Genomic DNA, 17,674 nt, shown 5'->3' with positions numbered 1-17,674 from the left:
GTAGTATTGGTATATTGACAATGAATTATGTTAGCTTTCGTAGATCTAAACATTTTTATGTTCATTTTTAAAGGATATTTTTGGTAGGTACATATTTCTAGATTGCTATACCCCTCCTTCCCCAGTACTGTTCAACACAGAGAATGAAAGCTATCAATCTTACTGTTATTCTTTTGAGAGCATTTTTTTTCTCTTGTTGCTTTTAAGATTTTCTTTTTATCCTTTGTTTCAGGAATTTGTGCCTAGCATTTGGTGTGCCTGTGTGGTTTTCTTTGCATTTTCTTGCAATCCCCTGAATTTCTTGAATTGAATTTCTTGAGTTGATTTCTTTCCTCACTTTTGTAAAATTGTCATTAATTATCTGTTCACATATTGCTTTTGTTCCATTTTTTTTCTCTCTTGGATTTCAGTAACATGAATATGAGACCATTTGATTGTGTCCTACATGTTTTTTTTCTCTTTGTTTTATTCATCTCGTTCTTTTCTCTGTGTTTGAGTTTGGATATTTCCCCTTGACCTATCTGTAAGTCCATGAATCCCATTTTCCTCTGGTCTGTTCTGATCTTAAAATCATCTGACAAGTTCTTGATTTCAGATATTTATTTTTTGGAAAATCAACTTGACTTTTTTTTTTAATCAATTCTATTGAAAATTACATCATCTCATCCTATTTTTCCATCTTTGCATCTGTTTTAGATCCTTGCTTCCTAACTTCAGTATCAGTTATCTTGAGTCTGCCTGATTGGTTTTCTTTTGATGACCTGTCACATTATTTTGCTTCTTTGTTTATCTCTTAATTTGTTTATTATGTGCCTAGTATTGTGTGTAAAAAACACAATTTTTTGTTAGTTAACTCTAAAAGTTATTTTCTTTCAGAGTTTTGCTCTTGGCTGTGTTAGACAAGTAGGTTGTGGTGTTGAGAATATCTATCCAATCATGGACTAAGTAGACTCTTCCCTTTACTGGGATTCTGTCTTCTAGACTTCGAGAGACTGGGAAATTGAAGGTCCTGTTGGTCCAGCCTCTCTATTCTCCTGCATCCCATAACTAAGCCTCGTATTATTGAGAAAACTGGCTTTTCTGGATTTCCAGTTTCATTCCAGCTAAAGCACCACTAGTTTTTGGTTTTCTTTAGTAGAGTCCCTCTGCTTAAACTAAACTCAATTTGACCTCACTTTGCAAATGTCCCATGGAAGAAAATGCTAATAGTTTGAGTTCACTGGGAAAGTGCTCTTTTGTCTCTGGAGTTTTAGTTTATTTGGTTCTTAATTACATCCACAGCATTCTTATGCTAGTGGCATTTTTGAAGGAAGAGCGGTGGCTTGCTTCTTTCTAGTACCTTATTTTAGGGAAGTAGAAGTCAGGAGTTTATCTTTGCAAAAAGAAAAGACAGTTTTAAAATGCTTATTTGTATAAGCATAGTGGTATCTTGAACAGTTTTTATCTGTGTTGCCTCCAATAGTTATGTTTTTTTTTTTCTAATATGAGCCTGTTTATCAAAGTACACTCTAGACCAGAGGTCAACAAACTATGGCACACAGATCAAATTGGCCCAGTGACTGTTTTATTTGGCACTGTGAGCTAAGAATGGTTTTGACATTTTTAAAGTTTTTTTTTAAAGTTTTGTGGTACATAAAAATTATATGAAATTCAAACTTTAGTGTTCTGAAGTAGTTTGTAATATAACCACACTTGTTTGTTTACATGTTGTCTGTGTCTGTTCTCATACCATAATGGTTGAGTAGTAGCAACAGATCCTATAGCCTACAAAGTGAAAAGTATTTACAGTCTACCTCTTTACAGAAAAACATTTGCCTATTCCTGTCTTAGACCATAGACTCAGGAATTGTTCATTTCTCATTACTAAGGGAAATTAAAATATTGAAATCTTAATCCTGAAGTTCTTTGAATTTGGGCTTATTAAAACTCGAGTATTTTAGAGTTAAAAGGAATCTCAGAAATAATCTCATTTATCTTATTATTTTACAAATGAAGAAGAAACTGATTCAGAGTGAGAGGTTTTTTTAAATTGAATTATTGTGACTAATTTTTGTTTTTTAGAAAATAGACTCAGCAATAAGCTGATAGAGAAACTAATGATCTGTATCATGGAACAACTTGCAAAAATCATTTGTTCTTATATTGCAGAAAAAATTGGTTTTCCTTAAACAACAAGCTATTAAGATTTCTTCTTTGGAATTTTTAAAGTAAATATTTTTAAAATAAATATTTAAAGAATGTTAATAGCCTTTGCCTTTTATTAGCACCCATAATTCTTTCAACTCTCACAGGTATGAGGTTCTTTTTGTGAAATGACTAAAAATGCTACAGAATCTTCCATATATTCTTCATTAAGTTCCTATTTGATTTAGGATTTAAAGTCTTAAATCATCATAGATTCCAAGGTGAATTGTTAATGTATAAGACTAATTTCTAGAGTTTTCTTTTATCTGTCCATCCTCAGATACCATGAAAAGTTTATTTAAACTTAGTTTTCAACTAAGCTTTTCCTTTAGTCATAACATATAATGGGATGCTAGCTTACTAACACATAGCATTTTTATTTTCTAATGTTGACTATAGATTTTCTTCATTTAACTTTTATTCCTGGTTCTTTTTGACAACTATTTACTTCTGATAAAACAAGTCAAATTAACAAAAACACAGTAAAATCAATTTGTGGGGATTTGGAAAAGCTGATTCTTTAACTTTATATTCAGGAATTGGTGGTTTTAGGTTCATTAAAATTGTAATTAATTAAATGCAAAACTAATTAAATGCATAGGAAGAAGTATTTTAGGAATATATATTAAAGCTGTTTGAACTTTAAAGATGTTCGTTAAACAAAAGAAACACAATTATTGGTGTATATTTGTGAAAATTTTAGTCTTTGATAACTAGATTCAGAAAAGTCATTTTATTTGGTTTATATAGTCTGTTTCTCTGAAGATCGGTTTTGAATGAACCTTGACATTTTTCTAAATTGCATAGAAGGGGCTAACTGATTTCATTTAGTATAATAAAAGAGAAGTTGTTTTTCTAAACCATAACGAGAGATACTACTTTTCATTAACTTTTTGTTCATGTGATAATTCTTGAACATCCATAATATGTCAGGCACTGATGCAGGTGTTGAAAGTACAGAGTTGAAATAGAATTAATTCTTCATGCCCTCACAATGCTTATAGTTGAACAGATTGTCTAACCAGGTTTATCTGTTCATGTGTAGCACATGATACTACTATTCATCAGTCTTTCTCTTTACTTTTATAGCATACTTTTCCGGGAAATCTCCGGGAATTCAAACTTTAGTGTTCTGAAGTAGTTTGTAATATACTTTATACTTTTAATATATATTAAAGCTGTTTGAACTTTAAAGATGTTCGTTAAACAAAAGAAACACAAGTATTGGTGTATATTTGTGAAAATTTTAGTCTTTGATAACTAGATTCAGAAAAGTCATTTTATTTGGTTTATATAGTCTGTTTCTCTGAAGATCAGTTTTGAATGAACCTTGACATGGTTTTCTGTCTTTGAATGAACCTGTACATGGTTTTCTGTTACTTCCTTTGCACCAAAATCTGCATAAAATAATTTCATGGATACTTCCTAAATGGCTTACATATCCTTTAAATGTATTAATGTATCTATGACTCTATCCTTGATCCTCTGTGTATTTTAGTCTGAGTAGTGCTTATAGCTGAAGCTCTGAACTTCTTTTCTCTCTTTCCTGTCTCCTTCCTCCTACTTTTTCTTTCTCTCAAAATAATATTGAGTACTTTGTTCCAGGTATTATACAAAGAGGCTACAGCACTGCACAAGAAGCACATGGCCTCTGTACTCTTGGCACTTACAACCTGGTGAAGGAGTAGTGCATTAAACACATAACCCCATACAAAATTACAGTTGTAGACAACACAATGAAACACAAGTGTAAAATGACATGAGGGTGTGTGTTAAGGAAACTAACCCTGTCTGGGGACATTACTGAGAAAGTGACACTTGTATTGGGACCTCACAGATGAATGGTGGTTAGCAGAAGATGTGGGAAGGAATACCAGGAAGAGGGAGGACGTTTGTGAAAGCCCATAAGTAATTTAGCATATTCACACAACTGGAAGGATGTCTTGATGACTGGAATATGATGAACAAGTTGGAGGGTGATGCAAAAAGAGGCAGGAAAGCTGGCAGAGGTCAAATCTTGGTAGATCTTTTAAGCCATGCCAATGTTTTTGGACTCTTCCAAGAGAATTGAGGAGATAATAGTAGGGTTTTAGGTGGGGTAATTACCTACTCAGATTTGTGTTTCTATTTTTTTTTTAAGATTTTATTTATTTATTAGAGAAGGCAGGGTTGTGCATGTGCAAATAAGCGCCTGTGAGCTGGGGGAGGAGCAGAGGGTGAGGGAGAGGGAATCCTAAATAGACCCAAGGCTTAGCACATAGCCCGAAATGGGGCTGTATGTCACAACTGCAAGATCATGACCTGAGCCAAAATTAAGAGTCAGATGTTCAACCAACTGAGCCACCCTGGTGCCCCTCAGATTTGTGTTTTTAAAGGTTGACTTGGGTATGAAGAGTAGTTTGAAGTGGGGCAAATGTGGATGTGCAGAAATGAGTTAAAAAGCTTTTATAATAGGGGTACCTGGGTCACTCAGTGGCCTTTTGAACATCTGCCTTTGGCTCAGGTTGTGATCCCTGGATCCTGGGATTGGGTCCCACAATCCCTCTGCCCATGTCTCTGCCTCTCTCTGTGTGTCTCTGTGATAAAATAAATAAAGATAATCTAAAAAAAAAAAAAAAAAAAAAAAAAAAAAAACTTGGAATAGACCAGGCAAGAGGTGGTGGTAACTTAGATTCAAGAACTATTTACAGGACATAATTGACAAGATTTTGTGATTATTTTGGTTTAGGGAGTAAAGCTGAAGGAACTGTCAAAGATAAGTTTTCACATGCTTGTTTATGCCTATTTTGCTGACATTTTAGTATCTTGAACTCAGACATCTTTAAAATTGAAACTGAGTGGGTCAGTTAAGCAACTCTTTTTTTTTTTTTAAGATTTTATTTATTCATGAAAGACACAGGGAGAGAGAGAGAGAGAGAGAGAGAGAGAGAGAGAGAGAGAGGCAGACACACAGGCAGAGGGAGAAGTAGGCTCCATGCAGGGAGCCAGACCTGGGACTCGATCCAGGGTCTCCAGGATCACACCCTGGGCTGAAGGCAGTGCTAAACCGCTGAGCCACCCGGACTGCCCCAGTTAAGCAACTCTTGATTTCGGCTCAGGTCAGTATCTCAGGGTTGTAAGATAGAGCCCAAAATTTGAAAATAAAATAGAATCCGTTTTTTCCTTTTAGAAACTAATTCTTCCCCATGACTTCCCCAATTTTGTGAATGACATCTCTACCTCCAGGTGGCCTAGGCATACAACTTTTGTTTTGGTCACAACTTCCACTAAATTGGTTACCACGTATTAAGGACTTGACCTTTAGCATGTAGAGTCTGTTCCTTCCCTTCCTTCTCTTCCTCTTTTCTTTTCTCCCCCTCCCCCACTCTCTGCTTCCTCCTTCTCCTGAGTAGCATCCTCTTGCTAGATCATTAAACTGTGTTTTTCATTGGTCTTTGAACTCCTTGAGGACAAGAACTGTCTTTTTCATCTTGTCTTTTTTAGTACCTAACAGTGTGTACCTCAACATTGGAGAGAGAAAAAAAGATAAAATAAAATAAAACAAAATACATTGTTTTCCTCAACTCTTGTTTCTTCACTATAATTCTTACTCTTTGCCACATTTTTTTCCCTCTCTTTCTCAAAGTCATTTAAGGGCTTCCTTCTGTTTAAAGAAAAATTTGGTTTTAGGCCTGTGAGGTCATGAAAAACTGGCTGAGGATATGAAGAGTATGAGTTTGGGTTTTTTCTTTTCTTTTCTTTCTTTCTTTCTTTCTTTCTTTCTTTCTTTCTTTCTTTCTTTCTTTCTTTCTTTCTTTTTTTTTTTTTTAAAGATTTTATTTATTTATTCATGACAGAGAGAGAGGGAGAGAGAGGCAGAGGGAGAAGCAGGCTCCGTGCAGAGAGCCGGATGCGGGATTCGATCCTGGGTCTCCAAGATCACAACCTGGGCTGAAGGTGGCGCTAAACTGCTGGGCCACCAGGGCTGCCGGAGTTTGGGTTTTTTCTATAGTAATTCAGTAAAAATTGCGTCCTGTCCCTTTTTACACTATAGCCCTCACTACTACAAAGAGTCGATTTTTCTGGGAAGGGGATGTACTTGATATTTATTAGCATCCCCATTGTTGAATAAAAATTTTAAAAACTTTATTTAGTGCCATTTTGCATTTTTTAATTTTATAAAAATATTTGCAAAATTCAATTTTTAAAATCATTTAATGTATATTTCTTAGCTTTCCAGTATTGTTACTATCTCAGTAGCTTCATTGTGTGTTAGTATCTTATATGTACATCTAGAGTATATGATTTCAGAGAAAGAAAGTTTGTAGGAGAAATATTCAGATGTCTGCTTTGGAAGTATGTATTTTTCATAGCTTTATATATCCTAATAATGAACTTTCATAATTTTTTTTCCACTTTTAGGAATAAGAAAATTTTAAATAAAAAGAAGTTGAAAAGAAAACAGAAGAGCAAGTCAAAAGTGAAGACAAGAAGCAAGGTAAAACTGCTGACAATTTATAGGGAGTAAGAACTTTTTCATACACTAATTAGAGTAAAAATGCCAAGATTAAAAATGTATAACTAGCACTATTTTTCTATTTTTTATTTTAATTTTTTAAAAAGCCTTTTATTACTTGGTTACACTAGTTAGTTTCATCTTTGGAGCCTCTCATGGCCTGTAGCCTGGAAGTTAGTATTTGGTTGCTGAAAATTATTTACTATTCATTCATGTGATTTTTGATCAGTTCTTTGGCAGAACATATCCATTTCTCGTCTCTTTTTTTCCCCCACTCTGACTACATGTTCTACAAACTGAGTAAAATTGGCTTGTGAGTTGGGACTTGGATTTGGCCTATGCACATGTCATGAGTTAGGGAGAATCTTGGTGTATCCATATTGTTCTGAGCTCCTTTTGATGGTGGGTGGCTGTGCAAAAGAAAAGGCAATATAGAATATTTGAGTTAAATGAGACCATAGAGAGCAAGGATCCTTTTTTTCCCATCTAATGCAGAAATCTTCTCTATTAAATCTTTAACATTTTTACTTTCTACCAGAGTCTTGTCTTTTGAACGGTATCGAGAAGCCAAGACAGGAGAAAGAGAGGAGTCATAACCATGATTTCTAAACAGCTCCGCTTCCGGTTAAAGAAACAATAATAGCTTAGCTTGGCCTGTACTTCATATTTTAAGTTCTAAAGACAATTGTTTCCAACCCTTGTTAATTAGTGTTCTTGCCATTTTGTAACTGAGAGAAATATACATTAAAGTAGTAAACCAAAAAATAAAATTATAGGGGATGAAATTTATCTAGTGGCTCTATCTTGAGACACAGCTGGATCCTAGGGATTCAGTAATGTCATCAAATCTGTGTCTTTATCTCTTGCTTCTGCTTTCTTTTGTGTGTGGGCTTATTACCTGTGACTGAGGACTAAGGCTGCTGGGAGCTCCAACTTCATTTTCTTTGAGCAAGGGGCGATCTCCTTTATTATTAGTTCTAGCAGAAAGTCTTGGGTATGATTTTTGATTGATCTTCATCACTCTGGCCTTAGAGAATGGGGTACTTTGGTTAGACTGAGTTATGTTTATAACCCTGTGATGGGTGATAGGTGAGTACCCTGATGAGCAGGTCATGTGAAATGGGAGGGGGTCGTTACCCTACAGAAAATGTTGCTGGGTGGGCAGGTAAATAATATGTGTTCACTATATCATTTCTTATTACTACTGCTTTTGGAGTAAAAGAGGGAAGTGGAGAACATTCTCAATATACTTGATGTATAGTCATTTGGATTTTCAACCTCTACCCCTTTTCCACTTTTTGGTGTTATGTGAAAACCAGAGTATGGGAATCTTGAAAAATTAAAAAAAATTGAGATTATCATAGTAATGTGGTTGTAAGAAATAATACGGCGATCCTGTATACTTATTTGTTTTTTCCAATTGCTAAGTTATTGCATCAATTAAGGTAGTAAACTTCACATATCGATACTGACCCAGCCTACTGAATTTATTAAAATTTCACCAGTTTTACAAGTACTCATTTGTGTTTGTATGTGTATGTATATTTAGCTCTATGCAATTTTGTCACATGTGGACCATTATCACAGTCAATATATAGGAGTTCCATTACAAGGGTCTTTTTTGCTACTTTTAAAATAGCCACAGACACCCCCCCCCCCGCCCCCCCCCCCCCACACACCATCTCCTTAGCTTCTGGCAATCACTTATCTATTTTCCATTTCTATAATTTTTTTCATTTCAAGAATATTATATAAATGTAATCATGGGGATTAGCCTTTGCTGCTCAGCGTAATTCCCTTGACATTTTCCAAGTTGTTGCAAATATCATTAGTTTGTACCTTTTTATTGCTGAGTAAGCTTTCCATGGTAAAGATATACCATGATTTGTTTAACCATTCATCCATTAAAGGACATCTGAATTGTCTCTTGTTTTTGGTTATTTTGAATGAATCTGCTATGAATATTCATGTGCTGGTTATTGAATGAACATAAGTTTTTATTTCTTTGGTATAAATCCAGTACAGTTGCTGGATTGTACTGTAAGGTACATATTTAATTTTGTAAGAAACCGCCGTGCTTTTTTCCGGATGGCTGGATGATTTTACATTACCATTAACAATGTAGTTAAGGGTACAGTTTCTCCAGTTTCTCCGTATCTTTACCAGCACTTGGTGTTGTCATTATTTTTTATTCTAGCCAGTCTGATAGGTTTGTACTATATCTCATTTTGTTTTAATTTGCATTTTCCTAGTGGCTCACCATAGTGAATTTATTAGTTAGCTTCTGTATATCTTCTTTGGTGAGATGCTTATTCATGTCTTTTGCCCATTTTCTAAATTGAATTGCTTATATGTTTTTTACTTTTGAGTTTTGAAAATTCTTTATATATTCTGCATGCTAGTCTTTTGTCAGGTATGTGATTTGCAGGTATTATCTACCAGTCCGTAACTCTACTGCTATTATTCTTTAAATTATAATTTCCAGTTGTTCATTTTAAGTACAAAAATACACTGACTTTTTTTTTTTTTAATATTATCTGGTATCCTATGATTTTGCTAAATCTGCATGTTTTTTTCTAGTGGCTTTTTTCAGACATCTTAAGGTTCTCTACATGTCTTCTGCAAATAAAGAAATTTGTTTTTTAGTAGATATTTTTTCCTTTCTGACTATACCTTGTAGTCATTTTTCTTGGTTTATTACCCTGCATATCTAGTACAGTGTTGAATCTTATTGTTGAGAATAGGTATCTTTTCCTTGTTTGCATCTTAGGATCAGGCATTAAGTCTGTGTTAGCTGTGGGTGTTTCATAGATGCCCTGTATCCAGTTGTGGACATTTCCTTTTATTCCTAGTTTACTTACACTTTTTATCATGAATAGGTGTTTGATTTGTCTCAAATGCTTATTCTGTGTTTATTTAGAGAATCATATGGTCTTTTTTTTAATTATTTTTGTTGATATGGGGAATTATACTGATTCCTTTTCTAGTGTTGTAACCAGCCGATTTTTTGGTCATAATGTATTATCTTTTTCGTATGTTCTTGAATTTGGTTTGCTAATAATTGGTTGCTTTTAATATCTATGGAAGGCATACTTACACATTATTTGTCAATTAACTTTGTTATGTTTTTTTCTAACAAGGAGTATTTCACTTTTCCCCCAATTATTTATGGAAGGAGGGAAGAATTTTGAGACCAGTCGTTTTGGTATTTGAGGCGTACTTCTGATATTTTTTGGAACTTGCATTAATAGAATATCTTAAACCAGTTCTGTATATTTATAATTTAAATGTTGATCTCAAAAGCACGATTGTGGTTTGATGAATAAAATACTGCGCTCAACCAGAAATTGACTAGTTTTAATAATTAAATTACCAATCATGAGGGAGGCCTGGGTGGCTGGCTCAGTGATTGAGTGTCTGCTTTTGGCTCAGGTGGTAATCCTGGGGTCCTGGGGTCCTGGGATTGAGTCCTACCATCAGGCAGGAACTGATTCTCCCTCTGCCTATGTCTCTGCCTCTCTATGTGTCTCTCATGAATAAATTAATAAAATATTTTTTAAAAAATTATGAAGCATGTAATTTTTAGTATTTATTAAAACTGATAGCTAGGAGAGAGCTTCAGGAAAGCATATGTCCATAATCTGCAGAAATCTAACTTCCTAACATTACCAGTATTTGAGAATGAAAACAGAAGAATTGATTAAAATTAAGATGGTTTTGTTGTTTTTTTTTCAGTTCTGATTTCTGTTGAAGTCCCTAAATCCACTTTTAAAAGAAATAAAAATTTAATTCAACATTTGTAGTAGGTCATTGAGACTCTGTAATATACATCTGGTGTCCCCTAGAAAAGCACCAAATTAATATTCTGTGATACTACAACAGTTGAGCTTTGTTGGCTCTATTCCTATCATGGGATAAAAGGGTATTCCTATTAGACTCTTTGCCAGTCTCCAGCCCTTGTCAGTTTGGTTATTGCTGTGTTACTTAGAAATTTGTGAAATGTAGAAGAAAGGGTACTTACTATAAATTGAATCAGTAGACTTAGATTATCTTTGTTGTGTCACTTAATGACTTCTGTAACTCATCTAGCATGTTTAATATTTAATTTTTATTTAAAGTGAGAATTGGTGATGATGGAAAAGAATATGAAATTGAAATATTATATCTTCTATTTCAGTCTGAAAACTTGGAGAATACAATAATCATACCAGATATCAAATTACATAGCAATCCTTCTGCATTTAATATTTATTGCAATGTACGCCATTGCGTTCTGGAATGGCAGAAAAAGGAAACATCGTTAGCAGCTGCATCCAAGAACTCTGTGCAGAGTGGAGAATCAGATAGTGATGAAGAGGAGGAATCCAAAGAGCCCCCTATCAAGCTTCCAAAGGTAAGTCACTAAGTTCCACATGGATGGATAACCTACAGATGTTTTGGCTATAGTACATATATTTGCAGCACTAAAATACCTTGCAGTTTATAAAAATGTGCACTAAAAATTAACAGCGCTTATGGGTAAAAAAAAACAGGCCTGGGGCTGACCAGGAAAACTCTGCAACTTTATAACTGGTTGTTAACAAAGTCAATGATTGGTAACTCAGTTATGAGTACTTGGCAGCCCTGGAAAAAAGATTAGGGGCTTTTTTTTGTTTTTTGTTTTTTTGATTAGGGGCTTTTAAAAATGTACAAAAGCAGTAAAGTGGGAATAGTGGCTTGTAAACACTGAGCCATTGCAGGTAGAAGTGGAACTCTGAGCTGGTGGGCTGCTATTAAGGTGAGCATAAGCAGAATTGCAAACTACCACAAGCCAAGAGCCATAGAAAGCCAGAGGTGCTCCCTTCTGGGAAAGATAGAAAGCCAGAGGTGCTCCCTTCTGGGAAAGGAACCCTTGGTACAGGTATGCATTTTTATTTTTCTAGAACTAAAACTAGAAGGGCCCTTGGCTATGTAGCTGCTTAGCTGAAAGCTTTTGCCTTTTCTGCCTAAGAATATAATTGTACTCTTGCTATTTTGGCTCCCCTTGCCTATGAGAAAAATTACATATGAAGCAACCAAACTTCTACATTGTTCTGCTATTACTTTTCTTTACCAGAGATATATAAGCTAATTGGTATTATAAAAACATGTATGGTATTAGACAAACTATTCTTAAGATATTCCCTTCTTTTAGGTATTAATATATTTCAAGACTGTAATGTTATTTCATATATATATTTTTTCTGTATTGTAGGTGTAGTTCGTATTTCTAACAAAAGACATATAGACATTTTTAAAAGGGTACCTTTACTATAAATGGTTCATGTGTATTGCTTTTTTCTAAATATAGGCATTTAAAAATGGTTTTCTTTCTCATAAATGATTAAAGTCTATTGCTTTTTTTACTAAACTGGTATCTTGGGCAGCCCCGGTGGCACAGCGGTTTACCGCCGCCTGCAGCCTGGGGTGATCCTGGAGACGCTGGATCGAGTCCCACACTGGGCTCCCTGCATGGAGCCTGCTTCTCCCTCTGCCTGTTCCTCAGCCCCTCTCTCCCTCTGTGTCTCTATGAATAAATAAATAAAATTTAAAAAAAAAGAATTAAAAAAATAAATAAACTGGTATCTTAAAACTCTGCCTTGGAAACGTTTATACATGTACAGAGGGGCTATCATGCAAATATTTTGCTATTTGAAAATAGCAGCCAAGATAGAAAGTACACCACTGTCCTTAATCATTACTGTGGGATTCTTCTCACCTTATGCTCAGCGGATGACTTACTTCCTGGTTCATAGAGTAAAAGTGGTTGTATGAACTTCCTCAGCCTTTTAGTCAACTGTCTTCAAATATCTTTCTCTTGGGTTCTTTAGTTCCTTTCTCTCCACTGTCCTTAAGTGTACCTTCTTTACTGACTCCTTTCTTCTACTTAAAGCTAGCAAGCTCATCTTTTTCATGTAAGCTTATCTAGGTAGAGAGTTTTCCATCAGTACTGACACGTCAGGGAACAGGGTACAATGATTAAGAACATCGACAGTGGAGTCAAACTGCACAGGCTCAAACACTCACCATTAAAAATACTAGCTGTGTGATGCTGGGAAAGTTAGTTGACTTATCTGTGCCTATTTTGTCATCTATGAAATGAAGAGAACATCCACCTCACAGGGTTGTAGGAGGATTTTGTGAGTTAATAAGTGTCATAAGTAGTTATAAGTATATCAGGTTAGGTGCAAACAAGGTGCAAATAAGACATTGTGTAGGTGCAAATGAATTTGAGTTACTTTTCAAGGAACTCTTCAATTTATTAATAAATACTTTATGTCCAAGGAAATAAAACTTCTGGACAATCTGTGAGATGATAGGACAAGAGGGGAAGAAGTGCCGAGATGTCTTTATGCAGAAGCACTCAGAATGCTGTGGGTTAGGGTGTGGGTGGGGACTGAAACTTCCAGGTGGTGTTTTTGGCAGGCATTTGCATGACGGAAAGGACTGACACGGAAGAAGAGATGAGGCCTTCAGAGCTTGAGGTGAGGGGAATTTGAGGGCAGGTGAGAAATGGTAGTAGCATTTTTTTCCTTTCAACCGGTTCTGCTCCAGATGCTACTCTTTTACATCAGTTCTTTCCTTCTCTTTTCAGTTGTTCCTCTATTGTTCCTCCTACACATGTGGCTGTCACTTTCCTTCTTTTCACTGAGTTTTTTTTTCTCTCCTACTTCTTTCCTCTCACATAATTAAAGCAGTTTTTATTTGTTGTTGAAATAGCAGTTTGATCCAATTTTATTTTCTCCTTGAATTTTAAAAACTAAGTTCAATTTATTACATAGACTTTGTCAGGTTTTTTTGCTTTTGGTTTTTGTGCGTCAGCAATCTTTGATATTTTAAAAAGGACTTTCTTACCTATACCTAAATGCTTTCTATTAAGTTTTTTTTTTCCCAAAATACAGATTTTAGGGGCCCCTGGGTGCCTCAGTTGGTTAAGCATCTGCCTTCAGCTCAGGTCATGATCCCGGGGTCCTGGGATGGAGCCCCATGTAGGGCTCCCTGCTCAGTGGGGGCCTGTTTCTTCTCCCTCTCCTTCTGCCTCTCCCCTCCACTCACGGACTTTCTCTTCTCTCTCAAATAAATAAGTAAAATCTTAAAAACTAAGATACAGTTTTTACCCCATTCAAACCATCTTTCACTATCTGATTTCTAGATCCTCTAAAATGTTCCAAGCTTTATAACTACGTAATTCTTAATAGTTTTTTTTAGGATTCATACTTCCCTTTCAGTCTTATTTGAGGCTGGTCATACCACATATTTTGTTAAAAGGTATAGATTTACATAGACTTATTTATTTACTTCTTAAGTTTATTTACTTCTGAATTCTTTTTTGAGTTGTAGCAAGCATTGTATTAGGCCCTGAAAATAAAATGATGAGACACAGTCCCTACCCTCAAGAAAGTTATGTCTGGTAGGGGTAAACAGACATGTCTAGTCAGTTAAGGGCTCCTAGGGGTATGGTAGGTGTAATGGAACGTGGTAGAATAAGAATGTAGCACTGACTACAGATTCCTGTGCAGGCAAAGGGAACAGCGTCATTGTAAAAGTACAAGTGGTCTGTTTTGGCTGAGATGGAGTAGCTGAGTAGAGCAAGAGGCAGAGAGCGGGGGTTAGATCGTGAAGGGCATTCTGTGTCTTGTAGCCACTTTCAGATTTTGTCTTGTGATTTGGAAATATTGAAGATTTAAAGCAAAGGAGTTTGATCAGACTTGTATTTTAGTAAAGTTACTTGGGTACTAGTAAGACAGATCACTAGAGGGTGGTAAGATTAGAGCAGAGGGGCCAGTGAGATAGCTATTACAGTTGTTGAGGAGGGGTTACTGAGGCTTGGAATGAGGGTAGTGGTAGTGTTTGGCATATAGGAAGTGTTAAGAAAGTAGAATTGACAGGAATTAGTAATTAGTTGATGATGAAGGCTGAAAGAGAAGGTGGAATCTAAGCATATTTCTAAAGTTTCTGAGTGACAATGCCATTTACCGCAGGAGGGAGAACTGGAAGAGAAACAGTACTGTGCTGGAATGATGATGAAGTTTAGTTCTGGCCATACTGAGTTTGAGGTCCTGTGAGGTATCCCATGTACACTATATAGGGCTGAAGTTCCAAAGAAAGGTCCCAGCTAAAAATAGAGATTTGGGAGCTATCACCGTGTGGGGGAAGAAAGTGAAACAAAATTCTGTTAGAGATAGAATGGGGGTGGGATCCAGGACATAGCTTAAATTGTTAGCTTTGAAAAGTTGTAAGGACACTTTTGGGTGTCAAGAGAAAGGGAAGAAGTTGCTAGTAGTCATAGATAAATTTGTATGTTAGAGGATAGGAACTTAGACATTTCACACCCAGACTTTCTAAGAAGCAGAATTCTTTCTCTTCTTTTTGCTCTGCTCTTTTTCCTCCTCTGCTGCTACACTTCCTCCACCCTTCCTTTTGTTCCCCTCAAGATTTTTGTTTGTAAAATAATTTTATTTATTTTATTTGTATTTGTATTTTTTATTTGTAAATATCATCTCTACCAAATTTTATTTATTTTATAAAATTTGTTTATTTTATTTGTATTTTCATTTTTTATTTGTAAATATCATCTCTACCAAATATTTCCTTTATATAAAAAATTCTGAAAGAATTTTCCCTCTGTGGTAATACATATAAATCTACTTTTGGTTTCCTCTTGAGCTTTTTCAGTGTATTTTGGAAGTATTAGAATGGATTCTAGGACTTTTAAAGCAGTTTTTAACGTATAGTTGACATATAATGTTATTACTGGTTTCAAGTATGCAACATACAGATAATTCTGTACATTTCGAAATGTTCACCATAAGTGTAGTCACTACATGTTGCCACGCAACATCATTATGATATTATTGATAATATTCTCTATGCAGTACTTTGTATCTCCAGGAATTATTTATTTTATATCTGCAAGTTATAATCCTCTTCATCTATTTTTGCTTATCCCCTACCCCCCCCTCTGGGACTTTTTAATAGAACAAGATACAATTTCTAATGGCAAAGAGCTTATTATTACATCGAAATGTAACTAAACTTTCATGTTCATACATGTTAGTGTAATAATATAGTCACTTTTGGAAATAATATGATTTGAGGAGAGCAAAAATAAAACCTTGAAAGGCTCATTGTGTCATTTTTCTTTGGCTGAGCATGTTTTTATCTCACTTTTTCCCAGCAATGACATTGAACTGGCCATATCAGATAGTTATTTGAGTTTGTATCCTTAAAATAGAATAGCCTTCAGGATTTAATGGTTAAAAGCAACTGTAGGGCACCCTGGTGGCTCAGTGGTTTAGCGCTGCCTTCAGCCTGGGGTGTTATCCTGGAGACCCGGGATCAAGTCCCATGTCGGGCTCCCTGCATGGAGCCTGCTTTCTCCCTCTGCCTGTGTCTCTGCCTTTCTCTGTCTCTGTGTCTGTCATGAATAAATAAATAACATCTTAAAAAAAAAAAAAAGCAACTGTAAAGGAAAAAATTAGTACATTTAGAAAAGACTACTTATTGAAGAAAAGTGGAATACTGTGTGGTAGGTGGTTAGTTATGGTTTATCATTGAAAGTATTGAAGCTTAGTGTGTTATTATAATTGACCACTCTATTTGAAAGTTATATTTATTTTGCTGACCATAAAGGCAGATATTTGAAAAGTGCAGAACACTTTATACAAAGAAGAAATAGATATTAAAAAATAGAAATCCTTTTTAAAATCCTGTTAACCAAAATATACCCACTATAAGCATTTTTATATATACACATTAAAAATATATTATTTCTGCACAAATGAAATCAGATTGTATTTGCTCTACTATATTTTTATCTCCTTATACTCTTCCTTTCTAATACTGAGTGAGTGGAAAGTATAGTATGTTCTCAGTGACTATAAGGCCTCGATGTGTAAGTGCAATTTCAAAGTTGATATGTATGGTAAAATAACCTCAGCCAAACCTCAGGGGAAAAATCATCACAACATCTTTTCTTTCTCAGTTCAATAATTCAAAGGTAGATATGGTGGAAAACTTGAAGTTGATTTTTATTTTGTTGTATATTGAAAACATACCATTATTCTGGAAACAAAGTAGTTTTCCCCTGTATTAAAAAAAATTTTGTGAAGTATAAGGTACAGATGAGAGAATCTACAGTGGTTAACCTAGACAGTTTCTCTTATCATTTGACTAACATTTTATGGGTATATCTCACCAAAACCAGCCAGTGTTCTGTTCCTAAGCAGTGTACCTGAGTTGCCTATTGTCATACAGTTGGTATTACACTCTAAACTTACCAGAGAGAAAATTTGGGAACTTGTTCAGAAGTAGCCTTACTCTTTGTGGTAAGGTTCAAGATTTTCTCTGTTACTGCAGGAATTTTGTATAAATAAGCCCTAGCTAAAAATGTTATCTGTGAATAATATCTCCTTTGGATTTTGAAAAGTCATGACTGGTAGCAGTAGAGTAAGCATTCTTGAAGACTGAAAGGATATAGTTGTAGACTCCCATTGACCTGAGAATACAGCCCCACATTTTGTGTTTAATAGATCCTTGAGTTCAGATTCATTTCATGTAAGTACATAAGCAGATAGAAATCTTGAATAGCACGTTTTTATATTTTAGTTTATTCCAGGAAAAGAAACTATATCACCTGGAAAATTTTCACTGCTTAATGCATTTAATCAGTTGAAACTTTATACAAGCAACTTCTGTAATCTTAGCTATAATTAAGTCTGCTAGGATTTTGGATAACTTCTCTATAGACAGTCCTGTTAGTTATTTTGACTTCTCAGTCACATCTGTATTCTTTAGAAACCTTGCAAATGATTATCAAAACTGCAACTAACTTGCTTGCAGCTGATTTGACTGTTGTCTGGAAAATATATATCTGAGTTGCAGTGGTTTTTAGCACACAACTGAGAGAGCAATTAAACAAATTTATTATATGCCTATTGTGTCAGGCACTGGGCTAGCTAAAGGCAATATCAAGCT

At 35.0% G+C, this 17,674-nt stretch overlaps 1 protein-coding gene across 14 annotated transcripts in view; it reads left to right on the top strand.

Annotated features, from left to right (window-relative positions):
* The window catches only part of MYCBP2 (MYC binding protein 2), a 258,985-nt gene that overhangs the window by 22,114 nt on the left and 219,197 nt on the right, over positions 1-17,674 (top strand). For all 14 annotated transcript variants that reach the window (XM_035704586.2, XM_049099236.1, XM_049099235.1 and 11 more), the window contains exons 2-3: positions 6,586-6,661; positions 10,857-11,072. In XM_035704586.2, coding sequence (XP_035560479.2) covers positions 6,586-6,661; positions 10,857-11,072 — 292 coding nt within the window. The remainder of the gene's footprint in view (positions 1-6,585; positions 6,662-10,856; positions 11,073-17,674) is intronic.

Source organism: Canis lupus, chromosome 22, assembly GCF_003254725.2.
Source record: "Canis lupus dingo isolate Sandy chromosome 22, ASM325472v2, whole genome shotgun sequence".
NCBI lineage: Eukaryota > Metazoa > Chordata > Mammalia > Carnivora > Canidae > Canis > Canis lupus.
Note: the sequence above shows the minus strand (reverse complement) of the source record. Positions and strands in the feature narration are given on the sequence as shown.